This window comes from Trypanosoma brucei, chromosome 10, assembly GCF_000002445.2.
Source record: "Trypanosoma brucei brucei TREU927 chromosome 10, whole genome shotgun sequence".
NCBI classification, from domain to species: Eukaryota; Euglenozoa; class Kinetoplastea; order Trypanosomatida; family Trypanosomatidae; genus Trypanosoma; species Trypanosoma brucei.
This window is the reverse complement of record NC_007283.1, coordinates 3,221,405-3,234,487: the sequence shown is the minus strand read 5'-3', so window position 1 is coordinate 3,234,487 and position 13,083 is coordinate 3,221,405. Positions and strand designations below refer to the sequence as shown.

At 48.0% G+C, this 13,083-nt stretch overlaps 6 protein-coding genes across 6 annotated transcripts, besides 5 other annotated features; 5 read left to right on the top strand and 1 right to left on the bottom strand.

Annotated features, from left to right (window-relative positions):
• Positions 1-291: 291 nt before the first annotated feature.
• On the top strand, positions 292-1,395 carry Tb10.05.0260 (uncharacterized protein; the record flags this gene model as incomplete). The annotated part of the gene is made up of 1 exon (XM_822745.1): positions 292-1,395. One exon carries the CDS (start codon positions 292-294, stop codon positions 1,393-1,395), a length of 1,104 nt encoding a protein of 367 aa, XP_827838.1.
• Positions 1,396-2,283: 888 nt separating this feature from the next.
• Positions 2,284-2,317: a microsatellite.
• Positions 2,318-2,657: 340 nt separating this feature from the next.
• Positions 2,658-3,002, bottom strand: Tb10.05.0250 (hypothetical protein; the record flags this gene model as incomplete). The annotated part of the gene is made up of 1 exon (XM_822744.1): positions 2,658-3,002. The coding sequence occupies one exon, from the start codon at positions 3,000-3,002 to the stop codon at positions 2,658-2,660; it is 345 nt and encodes a 114-aa protein (XP_827837.1).
• Positions 3,003-3,386: 384 nt separating this feature from the next.
• Positions 3,387-3,410: a microsatellite.
• Positions 3,411-3,425: 15 nt separating this feature from the next.
• Tb10.05.0240 (hypothetical protein, conserved) lies at positions 3,426-5,033 on the top strand (the record flags this gene model as incomplete). Its single annotated transcript, XM_822743.1, has 1 exon — positions 3,426-5,033. One exon carries the CDS (start codon positions 3,426-3,428, stop codon positions 5,031-5,033), a length of 1,608 nt encoding a protein of 535 aa, XP_827836.1.
• Positions 5,034-7,338: 2,305 nt separating this feature from the next.
• On the top strand, positions 7,339-9,048 carry Tb10.05.0230 (zinc metallopeptidase, putative; the record flags this gene model as incomplete). The annotated part of the gene is made up of 1 exon (XM_822742.1): positions 7,339-9,048. The coding sequence occupies one exon, from the start codon at positions 7,339-7,341 to the stop codon at positions 9,046-9,048; it is 1,710 nt and encodes a 569-aa protein (XP_827835.1).
• Positions 9,049-9,665: 617 nt separating this feature from the next.
• Tb10.05.0220 (60S ribosomal protein L10a) lies at positions 9,666-10,310 on the top strand (the record flags this gene model as incomplete). Its single annotated transcript, XM_822741.1, has 1 exon — positions 9,666-10,310. The coding sequence occupies one exon, from the start codon at positions 9,666-9,668 to the stop codon at positions 10,308-10,310; it is 645 nt and encodes a 214-aa protein (XP_827834.1).
• An 869-nt stretch (positions 10,311-11,179) lies between these two features.
• On the top strand, positions 11,180-12,001 carry Tb10.05.0210 (serine/threonine kinase, putative; the record flags this gene model as incomplete). Its single annotated transcript, XM_822740.1, has 1 exon — positions 11,180-12,001. The coding sequence occupies one exon, from the start codon at positions 11,180-11,182 to the stop codon at positions 11,999-12,001; it is 822 nt and encodes a 273-aa protein (XP_827833.1).
• A 57-nt stretch (positions 12,002-12,058) lies between these two features.
• Positions 12,059-12,086: a sequence feature (AT_rich).
• Positions 12,087-12,525: 439 nt separating this feature from the next.
• Positions 12,526-12,574: a microsatellite.
• Positions 12,575-13,025: 451 nt separating this feature from the next.
• Positions 13,026-13,083: part of a sequence feature (A-rich) that runs on past the window's edge.

Sequence of the window (13,083 nt, the reverse complement as noted above, 5' to 3'; positions counted from 1 at the left end):
GAAAAGGGGGTTGCTTTTCAATTATACGTGCCCTTTTCATCCTTTCTGCGTGGTGCGATTTAAGCTTGAGCACACTCACTGAGCCTTCCAGGCACTTCGTACTGCCCTGTGAGTTCAAGCTTTTCTATGCTTTGTCTCTTTTATGTTTCTTAGGATCCTTTCTCTTTGGAGTTTCGAGGTCGACTGAGAGTTGTTAACTATCCCGAAATTTACTAGTTGAGTAAGTGCGCGCGCCAGAGGAAGAGTGGGGCGAAACGTTTAGCGTGAAGAAAGTGGATAAGGTAGGAAGGAATGAATTTTTCACCATTGGCGAATCCTCAGTGTGTGTTCAGCAGCCCCAGCATAGGCAACGTCAACGATGATACAGGTATGGGCTATTCCCCAAAACACTGCGACAATGATGTGGGGCGTGCAGATTCACATGGAGCCGTAACGCACCGACAGTCAAGAACCTTCAGCACCGGGCATATGACGAACATGGTCCATCACGCCCAGCAATACCCTGTTTCCAGGGGTAATAGGCATACTCGTGTTGGAAGCAAGCTCTTTGTAGGGCAGGTACCTGCTGTCGCAACAGAAAAACAACTGCGACCGGTTTTTGAACCCTATGGAGAGCTTTTAGAGGTTAAGATCATGCGTGATTCCATGGGACGTTCAAAGGGGAGCGCATGGGTGCGTTATCGAACGGATGAGATGGCCTCGAGCGCCATTTATGCTCTCCATGAGAAGCACACGGTTCCTCCCCAAACCAATCCACTTCGTGTACAATTTGCCACCATAAGCAAAGCAAGGTGCCCGAACCAACAGGTGTATACGATGAGTTCAAGAGCACCAATGGCTCAAATTCCTGGTGAAACGGGCATGGTGGGAATGCCGTTGCGTTTGGGTGCCTCTGTTAACATGTTTCCCCCCACAATCGCCGACAACAATGGAGGGTATACTCTTCCGTCATCTATCCACTCTCAGAGTGTTCCCGGCACAGGTTCTGGCCCGTACACATCATCTACAAATCGCGTTGATGGCTTAGATAGGAACCGAGGCAGTTATAGTTCCTTCTCTGTCGAGGAGCAACCATACACATCAGCACCGAGACTCTACCAGTTTGAGAGTGTTGTTTATCCATCAGCCACTGCTCCCCATTCAAATGTATATAATCAACACGTGCATACACAGCAAAAACAATCTGAGAGTGGCTCTAACAAGAAAGAGACTTGTACCGGACGTACGTGGACTTTTGACGTAGCGGATGATGAACACATCGAAAGTTTACAAAACGATGCCTCCATTTCCAGAAACGGTGGCCTTTCTCTCAACAATGGGAATATTTCGTGGGATGACGAGAAATGGCAGTCCCCAACAGGTGCAATGATCCGCTTGAGCGGATCGGGCGAGTAGCATACCGAGCAAGGGGAAAAAAAACAATCAACGGTTGAAACCGTGGTCAATCACCTAAAATTAGCAGTGTTTTGCTTTGGTATATGTGTGTGTGTGTGTCTGGCAAACTCCGATCGTATCGTGTGCTGCTTCATGCTTGAGTGACAGGGTTGGTTGCTTTTGTATGTGTTGGAAGTGCTCGTAACAAGGGGAGAACCGTGTATCTCCTTTCCCCTTATTTGTGTTGTGTGGTGAGTGCTGGGGGCAGAGAGTTCATTACGAGGCCCTGTGAAGGCCACTGCGACATTTCAACGACATTGTTTTTCCGTCTTGAAGCACTACTTTATTTGCGCCTTCCTGCTTTCTCTGTAACATTGCTTATGCTCACATAAATGTTGTAATATGGGTTACGGCGAGGGTGTGCGTGCGTGAATGGGTTCTAGAGGGTACCCTGTCTGGGTTCCCCACTTTCACAATAACTTACCATGCCAAATCCTCTTTTCTTCTACTTCGTTTGTCGTCCTGTAACTGCGGTTTCCCGGTGGAAGGTGGAAGTTTCTTTGTTTTTATGTCCAAAGCAAAATTTTTATTGCTCTTTGGCGGTCGGTACTGTTCGGAGATGACAATAAGGAAATGTTGATTGGTGAGGAGATGCATGTTGGTACAAAATTCGAAGGGGAAAACGACGGAAAGTCATTTTGGAGGTGATCGACCGTCGCCTTCTTTCCAGGTTTTCCCTCGTTCTTTGTTGAACGGTGTTGCAAACCGTTGCTTGCTTTTTTCCATTGTAAAATTGCTGCAACCATGTCATGGAAACCGCTTTTATGCAATTGCGGTTTCACTTGTCATGGTTTCATCTGGGTGATCTGGTAAATGTCTAAACGTGGTGCAGGGGGGAATGCCAAGGGAATATATATATATATATATATATATGCATGCATATGTTCCTATTTTTGTGTTCGTGTGTTTATTCAGTTAGGGAACGAAGACACACGCCCCTGTGTGCCACGTTTGCTTCCATCGGCATGTTTTTTTTGTTTCTGCATTCCTTCCTTTACACCTCCCTCGTTCAAACCAGTAAAATTGAACCTTTTTTTTTTTTAAATGCCTGTGCCGGTTGTTATCATCGGTGTTGCTGTCGACGGATGTTGCCGTCTTTTTCTTTTTTGCGCTATCATTCTGTGTCACACATATGTGGGACCAAGTCAATAAAGGTGCGTGTGCACTTGAGTCTGAGTATGTGCTAGTGCTGCATCACATGAACCTTTGTGCTTTTCCCTCGTCTAAACGCATGTGAAGGTCAGGAGAGGGGGCATGTCGTGTGTGCCGAGGTAAAGCGTTATAAGTTGAATGAGAAGCGTTAATGGAGCACATTGTCTCGATTTCCCTTTATCCAAAAGTGTCGACGTTATATTGCCGCATTGACTTTTATGGAAGTGGACGATGAATCCCTTTGTTTTGTACATCGTGCTTTGTTTGACTGAGGCTTTCACCTTACGGATGTGTTTAATGCTAACGATGCTTGCTGCATTTGAGAAAATTGTGACGCTGAACCCACTTCTGCCCGCATAGATGCGTACATACAGATGTGTGTGCATTTTCCTTATTGTTGGCAACCTGTTGTCCATGGCCTGAGAACAGAGGGTGCAGTACTCTTGTCTGCCAGCTAAAAGGTGCTTCAGTGTTCTTTTGATTGGCCTATTCGGGGATCGTTGCCTAGTAGTACCGCGACTGCGTACGTGAGCTTTCAATGATGTTGTTTCTTCCGTCACTGCTGTTTGCAGCAACGTTCTACTACTCTGTTTTGCGGCCTTCCCTCTTATTTTTTCATTTTGTTTATTTTGATGCTTTCGTTCTAAAGGGTGAGAGCTTTGTCAAATCTCTTCTTCGGTGGGAATTTCTGGACGCACTTCTTCCTATTTCTTTTGTCTGCTATCGTATATATTACACACCGTCACCCTTAAGTGACCTTGTTGCAACCAAGCGGGTATTTGAGCACCTAACTTCTGCTGATAAATATATATATATATATATATTATCAAGCAGCTGTAATGAATGTCAACTTGGACGATCTCTTTGACACGGGGTCACGGGGGCGTCAGAACCAAACTGGCGGTTACGTGCCACCACCACCACCCAGTGACCCACCTCCCCCCCCGGTGATGCAGCAGCACGACCCGTTCGGCGTGAACACTTTGCTACCCTCTGCGCCCCCGCCGCCTTTCGAGAGTGTGGCCTCCGCTCCTCCTTCTTTCACCTGTCACGGTGCAACCCAGCAACACCGGCATGTACAGGGTTATGCACCTGGCATATATCAGGCTACGGCTGCTAACCCCACTATCCCGGTTACGTCGACTCTAGGGGGAGCGGCATATTCTCCACCACCGCTTCAGGTGCAGCCACCACCAGCTCCACTTCCCCCGCAAGTGGCGCCTTACTCTTCGCCGCCAATCACTGCACCTCACGGTTCTATAGTCCCAGAAGCGCTTGCTTTTTCTGCCGTTGTGCCCCACACGGCGAATGCTTTGCAGGCGCAGATCCCTGTTGTCGCAGGAACAGGTGCTGTAGGACCTGCTGTGTCCGCGAATGACCTCGCATTGGCTCAAGAGGAGGAGGATCGGAAACAATTGGAGAAGATTATTAAACTCCGCAAGGAGATTGAGAAAGAACGTGAGAAAGAACGAAGGAAACGGGAAGAACTGGAAACCTGGGGTTGCCCAAAGTGTACCTATCGGAATCCGTTGACCGTAAACACTTGCGAAATGTGCGAGGCTGGCCGGCCGGGATGCAACCTTCCCGTTAACGCGGGTCCTCCGAGTGGAAACCACGGTGCACCAGCGCCGCATAGGCACAACAATGTTCCTTTGGCAGCTTCAGTTGCTGGACCTACTGCGTGGCTTTGCAGTATGTGTTTCGCACCTAATGAGGCGCACCACACGAACTGCAAAGTATGTCACAGTTATCAGAAAAATGGCACACCTGTTACCACTGCATCGATAGTTGGTGGGCCAACTGCTTCCTCCCACGTGGTTGCCAATGCTTGGCTCTGCGGTATCTGCGGAAAAAATAACAAAGTCACAAACCCACGTTGTGAGAAATGCCAGAGTTATCAAAGCAACGGAACGCCCATCGTTGACAAATCAAGCACTCAACTGCGCACTGATGTGGGCACCGCGGGGGATCTCACGTGGGTGTGCTCCGCTTGCACTCTGGAGAACCCTGTCAGTGAGGCATTGTGTACTGCGTGTCAGAGCGGGCAACGGCCCCGCCACCTGGCGCCATCCAAAAAGGACCACAACGAAGAGCAGAACTTGGGCTCGCCCAAGTGGTGGAGCTGCCCCTCCTGTACATACCAAAACACATGGGCGCTCGAGGCATGTGAGATGTGCTCCGCGAAGCAACCCGCGCATATGCGAGCCGCACAAGTGGGTGGAGGTGGGTTGAAGCAGGAGGAGGTTGTTGAAGCGGTGCAGTGGCAGAGTGACGATGCCGCAAAAGAATGCAACAGGTGCCAGCAACCGTTCACATTCAAGCGCCGTAGACACCACTGCCGCGCGTGTGGGTATGTATTCTGTGCCACCTGTTCACCGTTCCAGTTGCCGCTAAGGGGTGACGTGCCGGAGCGTGTGTGTGTCACTTGCTTCGAGGCTCGTAAGTAGGGGTCAAAAATTCGATACGTAAAAGGTTGATAAGCGTCCAAATACGTATGCGAAGGGTAGGAGTCGCACTTAAACCCTTACGTATGTGCGTCTGCGTATGGCACAGTACAAACTGCGCACCACAACCTTCGGTATGTATATGCCCTTCTGCCTTTACTCTCATGTTAGTGAGTTGTAGAAACACGGAGGTGTCCTCACCTCTGGTATTGCGCCACTCAAAGGCACTATGTGCCATCTGCGTTAGTGGCGTGAAAGGTGTATGTGCTGTGTGATTTGTTAGTTCTTTTACGGTGAATGTGCGTCGTGTCTTTTTTTTTCCACTTATCATTGACTCTTTTTTTTTTTTTTATACCACATCGGGGGCAACTCTACGGCAGTGTAGACTGTTATTGGAGAGGAAAAGGTGTGAAAAAAAAAATGCTGGACACATTCACAAGGGTAACTAAAATCGCAATTTATACAAGTGACAGTCAGTCGATATGAACGTGGTGAGGGAGGGGTACGTGAGTGACGACATGTATAAGTATGCCGTTGTTTTCGTTTAGTTTGCTGGTGCAAATTTGCTTCTTATCTTTTTCTATGGAAAGTGGTGCGCAAGTTAATTTTCAGTTCACATGGATAGTGCAATTGGTGGGGCAGTGATTAATAATTTATCTTTTCCTTCCCTGTGAATTCACGGTTTCTTTTGTCACCCGGTCCTCGCCTGTGGTTCGTTATGTGTCTGTGAGCGAAATCCTAAGGGTGTGTACTGGGTACACCAGTGAGAGTGATTCGGCTTTCATATAGCAAACTTTTGTCAATACTACATTGCCTTCAATTCAATTTTCTTTCTTCTCGCTCAAGTCATTCTTGGATTTCCCCCGGCGGAGAAAACTAGCGGTGCCATTCACGCTTGCACGCGCCCACAGCCTGCAGCGGTAAGCACTTTTTCTTTTAGCTCACATTCGGGGATAGAGGGTTCTTAGTCTAATTGGGCAAGAACAGAGAGGCTACAATGGGTTTCTTCGACTCTGACCTCAGCTACCCCACGGTGCGCACAGAGCGCATGAAGCACAAGCGCCGTCGTCTTGTGCAGGGCCCCAATTCATATTTCATGGACGTCAAGTGCCCCGGATGCAAGAACATCACTGTGGTATACAGCCATGCCACGTCAGAGGTTAAGTGCAATGGTTGCGCTACCATGCTCTGCCGCCCCACTGGTGGTAAGGCAATCCTGGTAACTGGCTGCGGATTCCGCAAAAAACCAGATCATTAAGCAAAGGTACACGATGGGCTTTCACCGGATTGGCGTCGTGAAGCAGATGCTAAGCTATTTTCCCCTGGGATTGCAATGGAATGAAAAGCAAATATTTCGTTTTCTTTTTTTTTTTGCGTGCTCATAGCAACTCATCTACGCCTCTTCACCCAACATTTTCACCTTTTGGGGGTCCACTAGGCCTTTTTTTTCTTTTAAACGCAGCTAATAACTTTTCTTTTCTTTCCTCTTCTATGTATAAAGAGTTCCCACACTCGTAAACAAGAAAGGCGAGACGTGGTCAGACCTGTGTTAGAAAGGCAAACATAATAGCACATTACACAGCATAGACACACGAAAAAAGTGTTGCATGAACCCCCCAGAAGAATCAGAGGATGCGAATGCACCGCTTGACCGCCTAGCAGCGCATCTTCGTGCGCCCCCTACACCACCTAAGGTGCCCGTTTATGCGCTGCCGGACCAGCCATATCTCGAGACAACCGTTTTGCCGTTGTTGCTTCGTGGACTAGAGGAGGTGGTGAAAGTGCGGCCCGCCGATCCACTCGCATTTTTGGCAGCGTACCTGCTGAGCAACAATCCGCAGAGAGTTTCACACCCGTTGCTGACTGAAGAAGGGAGGAGGGTACCGCTTCAAGAGATCGCGCAGCGAGCTGCTGACGTCATCAAACAACTGGCATACCAACCCCCAGCGCAACCAAAATAGTATGCTAAGACCCGTGTGTCCAAGCATCGTAATTTGGCAGTTTCTGTGAATAGTACAAGAAAATATTAGGGAAACCTTTATATTATTCGGTTTGTGTGAAAAAAAAAAAGGGGGATGCTCGCCGTTGCCATGTGTATTTCATCTTCGCTCCAGTTTGTGTTCTACCGGTGCTTTCCTCTTATTCTAACCTGACTTTAGTGGTTGTAAACTTTCTTAAAAAAAAGGGGGAAAAATCATATTATCTTTATTTTTTACTCTTTTCTTTTTCTGGTGGGCAATTCATGTGTTCCTTTGGAAAGAATTAAGTACATTACATTTTTCCGACCGTGCTCCGCAGCATTTAAGACATGAGCACTGCTAGCAACACCAACTCCGAATACGTCCGTGGGCTCAACGACGCCTATGCCCATCGGTCGCGCACTGAGGATAACTGGCTGCGTCCATCACTTGGGCCTTTACTGTGGTTCGGTGTGCCAATCGCACTGTCGTGGGTTTACATGCGCCGCCAGTCCCCTACGGGAGCCAAAAACAATATGTTTGATAGCTTTATGGAACAAATGATGCCAATAAAGAAGCGACAATTCCGTGTTGAAGTGAAAGGCACAAGGTTTAGCGATGTGATCGGCATACCTGAGGCTAAGGAGGAGGTTCGTCATTATGTGGAATTTCTGAAGAACCCAAACCAGTTTACGCGCCTGGGTGCGCGACTTCCGAAGGGGTGCTTACTGACTGGTGAACCAGGAACTGGAAAAACCTTGCTGGCAAAAGCTGTTGCTGGTGAGGCGGATGTGCCATTCTTTAGTTGCAGCGGCTCAGACTTTATTGAGTTAATGGGTGGCAGCGGACCTAAGCGTGTCAGGGAGTTGTTTGAGGAAGCTAGAGGAGCCGCACCCGCAATTATTTTCATTGATGAAATTGACGCCATAGGTTCACGTGCGGGAAAACGGGGAGGGTCTGTCAGCAGTGAAGAAAACCGGACAATCAATCAACTCCTCGCGGAGCTCGATGGGTTGAATTCAGGTTCCGACGTACTTATCGTCATGGCAGCAACGAACTTTCAGGACAATATTGACAAGGCACTCCTTCGTGAGGGTCGGTTTGACCGCAAGATTAACATTGAGATGCCTGACAAAGCTGCGCGAGTGGAGGTATTTAAACACTACTTGGATCGTGTTTGTACTGGTGACCCTAAAGGACGAACCACGGACGACGAGGGGCAACCGTTGCAGGTGGACGACCGAATCAGCAACTTAGTTCTAGCAAAAGAGCTTGCCGACATGACACCTGGTCTCTCTCCTGCAACAATTGCTACCGTTGTAAACGAGGCGGCATTGCAGAGCGGTATTCAGGAAAAGAAGCTAGTGGAGAAGGAATCATTCCTTGAGGCTGTGGACAACACGTTGGTGGGTAGCAAGCACAGGAACCGCCAAAGTGAAACTTCACTTCGGAGAACGGCTATCCATGAAACAGGCCACGCGTTGACAGCGTGGATGTTGCCCACGGTGAAACGAGTACTGAAAGTGAGTGTCGTTCCGCGCGGACAGGCTCTTGGGTACACGCAACGCGCAGGAAATGAATATCACGAGTATCAAACAAATGCTACTCTTTTGGCTGACATGGTTGTCATGTTGGGTGGTCGAGCTGCGGAGGAAGCGCTGCTGGGAAATCCTTCCGCCGGTGCAATGGATGATCTTCAGCGTGCCACTGACCTTGCATTGAAGCAAATGATGGCCTTCGGTATGGACGCTGACGCCGGGTTACTTGCATATCATCCGGAGTCAACCCAAGCTGGTCGCATGTTTGTGAACTACTCCAATAAAGCGCAGCATCTGGCAGAAAAGGAGGCCATGAAACTTGTGTCCCTCTCATACCAGATGGCGGTGGACATAATCAAAAATAATACCGAAAAAGTTGAGATCGTTGTGGGCGAGCTGCTAAGTAAAAAGGAGCTCATGAGCGCGGACCTGGAGCGCTTGTGGGGAGAGCGCCCGGTGACACCAACTGTTGAGCAGCTAGTTGGTAAGCTAATGGACGCGCAAAACCAGCCGCAGTACTAGTGCAACCCATTCCTGGCGGAAGTGGGGTATCGGGGGTGGGAGCATACACGCTTCCCATGTTGAAGGACTTCATAATCATCCACTTCATTTGTTGTTGACGACACGTCTGTTTCTTGGTGTTTCGATTTCGCATCTCTAACGGCAACTACATTTTTTTTTCATAATTGCGGCAAAGGGAGAAATTTGGAAGCGCAGGAATTTGTTTGCCAAACTCTGTAGGGCGGACGGGGTTCGGGTAAAGACCGCATTATCTTTCACTCGCACAATATTTTTTTTTTCTAGGAAGGTTGAGGGATCATGCATTCTGTTTGTGCTCATGCAAAGATTCGCTTCGTCACTACTTTTTGGTACCAGCGGCATAGCATGTCGTGCCATTCATTTCTATTCATTCGGTTCCTCTACCCTTTCGTCTATTTGCTCACCAACCTCAAAAAACGTATGGGAGGTGCCACGATTAGCAAACAACAGCCATAATAGAAGTTACGTTCTAAGGAAGAAAGCCACGCGAGAACGAGGAGCCGAGTTCAGTTTCCCGTCCTTAAGTCGCAATTACCCGTGCGAGCGAATCTACACACCAACACACAAATATTTTAACTCATTCAGTTAACATTTGAGCGATGTCTAAGATCCCTCCAGCACTGCTTTCTGAGGCTATTCAAAATGTGTTGAAAGATCGCAAGGAGCGTAAGTTCAAGGAGAGCATTGATTTGCAAGTAAACCTGAAGAACTACGACCCCCAAAAGGACAAGCGTTTCTCTGGTTCTGTGCGCCTCCCGCACGTGTGCCGCCCCCGTATGACTGTCTGCCTTCTCTGTGACCTCGTGCACGAGGACATCGCCAAGAAGAATGACGTCCCGACCATGAACCAGGAGGAACTGAAGAAACTGAACAAGAACAAGAAGCTGGTGAAAAAGATGTGTAACCAGTACGATGCCTTCTTGTGTTCGGAGTCTATCATTAAGACAGTCCCGCGTCTTGTCGGCCCTCACATGCATCGTGTAGGTAAGTTCCCTACGGTGTGTGCGCAGAATGAGAGCCTGCCGGACAAGGTGCTCGAGCTTCAGTCCACAGTGAAGTTTCAGCTCAAGAAGGTGCTCTGCCTTGGAACATGCGTCGGCCATGTCGATATGACGGAGGATCAGGTACGCCAGAATGTTGTTATGGCGATCAACTTCCTTGTGTCTTTGTTGAAGAAGAACTGGCAGAATCTGAAATCCGCGTACATCAAGTCGACGATGGGGAAGTCGCAGCGTATCTACTAAGGCATGTGGTGCGTAAATTCAATTGACCCATGGGAGGTAGGCGTGTTGTTATGTCGGAGAGAAGCCTCAATTTGTGTGTGTGTGTTTTTCTTTTTTAAAACTAGGTGATTCAGACTAAAGGGTTAGGGTAAACGAGGGATACAGTATGAGAGAAAAGATACCGCGGTGCGGCTTCACAACCTAGAGGAAAAAAAGGTGGTTAGAGGTCTGCTGAGGCCCCAGCTGTAGGGAGGAATCTTTTTCTTTGGTTCGACCCTTCTCTTTTTTTTTCTCTACCGTTGCCGGCTTAGTTGCTCCTGCATTTTTCTCCTCCTGATCCCGCCCGACTCATAAGTGCTTCCTTTGTTTATTTCTGTTGTGCTTTCCTATCCAAACGTTTTTTTTTTCTATTTCTGGCTCTTGTTCCATTTCCTGCTCTGCAAGCGACAGGAGCCGCTGGCGTTGTGCACCAAAGTGTTTGCATACTTTTTTGTGTTTTTTTTTAAAGGTCAAGCCGCGGGACGTTTTCTCGTATCTGCTCTTCTATCTGCCCTCACTACAGGCTTATCAGTTGTGTTTCATCTATCGACTACATACAACTCGCCCCCCTTATTCTCTACACCCCTGTGCACCACCTCGCACCAGACACTGTAGGCAACAGAAGTACGTACGTGTACAGCCAAAAGCAAAACCGGCGAAGGCAACAGACAGGCCGAAAAAGGGGTTATACTCGTAGCTGAGGTTTAAGGGAGGCTTAAGCGCTGATACAAATAAATATATTTCTGTATCTATCTTTGTAGCACTATAGGGAAGGAGAAGACGGTCTTGTTTGCCTGAGGGCTCGTTATCAAGTGAGGGTGAACACCGGTGTAACAGAGGGCTTCACTGCCATGACACCTCCTGTGCGGCTGGGACCGTATTGTTTGGGGGAAAAACTCGGGTTCGGAAACTTCTCAACGGTAAGGTTGGCAACAGATGAAGGTGGTAAGAAATTTGCCGTTAAGATCATAGACAAAACTCGACTTCGGAAGGAAAAGATGGAGGATCAAATGCTTCGTGAAGTTGCTATAATGCGATCCATTAAACATAGGAATGTTATTGATCTTCACGACGTGCTCGAATCAGCGAACCATTACTATCTTGTGTTAGAGTTCGTATCGGGCGGGGAGCTGTTTGACAAAATCGTTGCTGCGAAACGCTTTGACGAACCGACTGCACGACGCTACTTCCAACAGCTCATCGCTGGCGTTCACCACTGCCACGGCAAGGGGTTCGCTCACCGTGACTTGAAGCCCGAAAATCTTCTGCTTGATGCTGTCGGAGTGCTGAAAATTAGTGATTTTGGTCTCGGAAACCGGCAGCAGGACATCCTGCTAAAAACAGTGTGTGGCACTCCCAACTATGTGGCACCTGAGGTCCTCATGGAGCGCGGCTACAACGGTCTCTGTGCTGACATTTGGAGTTGCGGTGTCATTCTTTACGTCATGCTCGCTGGACGACTTCCTTTTGAGGATCGGAGCATGAGACATCTTCTTGCACGGATCGAGCGTGGCGAGTACAGCATGGTCCGGCACGTGTCAGACGCAGCAAAGGACTTAATCGCGCGCATGCTTGTCGTAAATCCTAAGAAGCGTATCACCCTTGAGGCTATCATTTCCCATCCCTGGTTTGTCGTTGATTGGGACCCTAAGTGTCTGAACGAGTCGGCGTGATGGTACTCTTTCTTCCCGATTATTCTGGGAGTTATTCTGTGTTGTGTGTATTACTGCTTTTAAATAAATAAATATATATATATTTGTTATTTGTTGTGTTTGTGCATACGGTTGTTTGTGGGCTGAAAGGGGTGAAACCGGTTGATTTCACCGAAAAAGTTTGCGGGATTAGTTTATGAGTTTTGAAGAGGTGCAGGGACTCGACTCTCTATCATTGTTATCTTTGTTATATGTTTCTCTGTTGCCAGAGCCAAGTTTCCACTTTCTATCATCTTCGTTGTGCCACCCTTTTGCCATTGCGATACCCCAGGGGACGGTGTGGCAGGTGTCTACTGGGAGAATATGAAAAATGTTCTGAGGAAGGAAGAACGAAAACTGTGGAGCTAAGTGGCGAGCGGAGAAGGAAAGAAGTCGAGTATATGTGTTCTGGGGAAGAGAAAGGAGTGGTTAATAAGAGTAGCGTGCGCAATATTTCTTGTTTTTTTGTTCTTTGCGGGACTGGGAACCTCCAGTGAAGGCGCAACATGTATATATACATGTGTATGTATGTATTTATACATGTGTGTGCGTTTGCTCGTTAAAAGAGGAAGGGGGGGGGGTAAAGAGAGTCCCGAACTGCTGATTCCTGGTGGCTAGTTGGTGTTGTTATATCCGTCCGCTCGTTTCACTTCCCTTCGGACATCTCAGCGATCGTTAACTTAAGTGATTAGTTATGTCTTTTTTTTTTTGCAAGTGGTTTTGCCCTTTCTTGTTTGATTGTACGGTATGTTTCTACCCTCCCCCACCGCCTGTGGCGACAATTCTACGGGGCAACCGTTCAATAAGGGGTCTTAATCGTTTTTCCTCTTTACCTTTCTAGTTCCGTTTTCAGAGAAGGGGAGACGAAGGGAAGAAGGAGTAAATGATGTCATCGAATACGGTGCGTATTGAAACCTATACTTAGGGACGAAGCATTAACTTCCTGCTCTCAAAAAGGTCTCTCTGCGGAAAACTTTGTTCGGTGCGTGCCACGAGCACCTTCCGCTTCTTTTTTTTCCGTTTTCTCACTTTCTTTTGTCTCTTCCTATTTCTCCTTTTTTTTT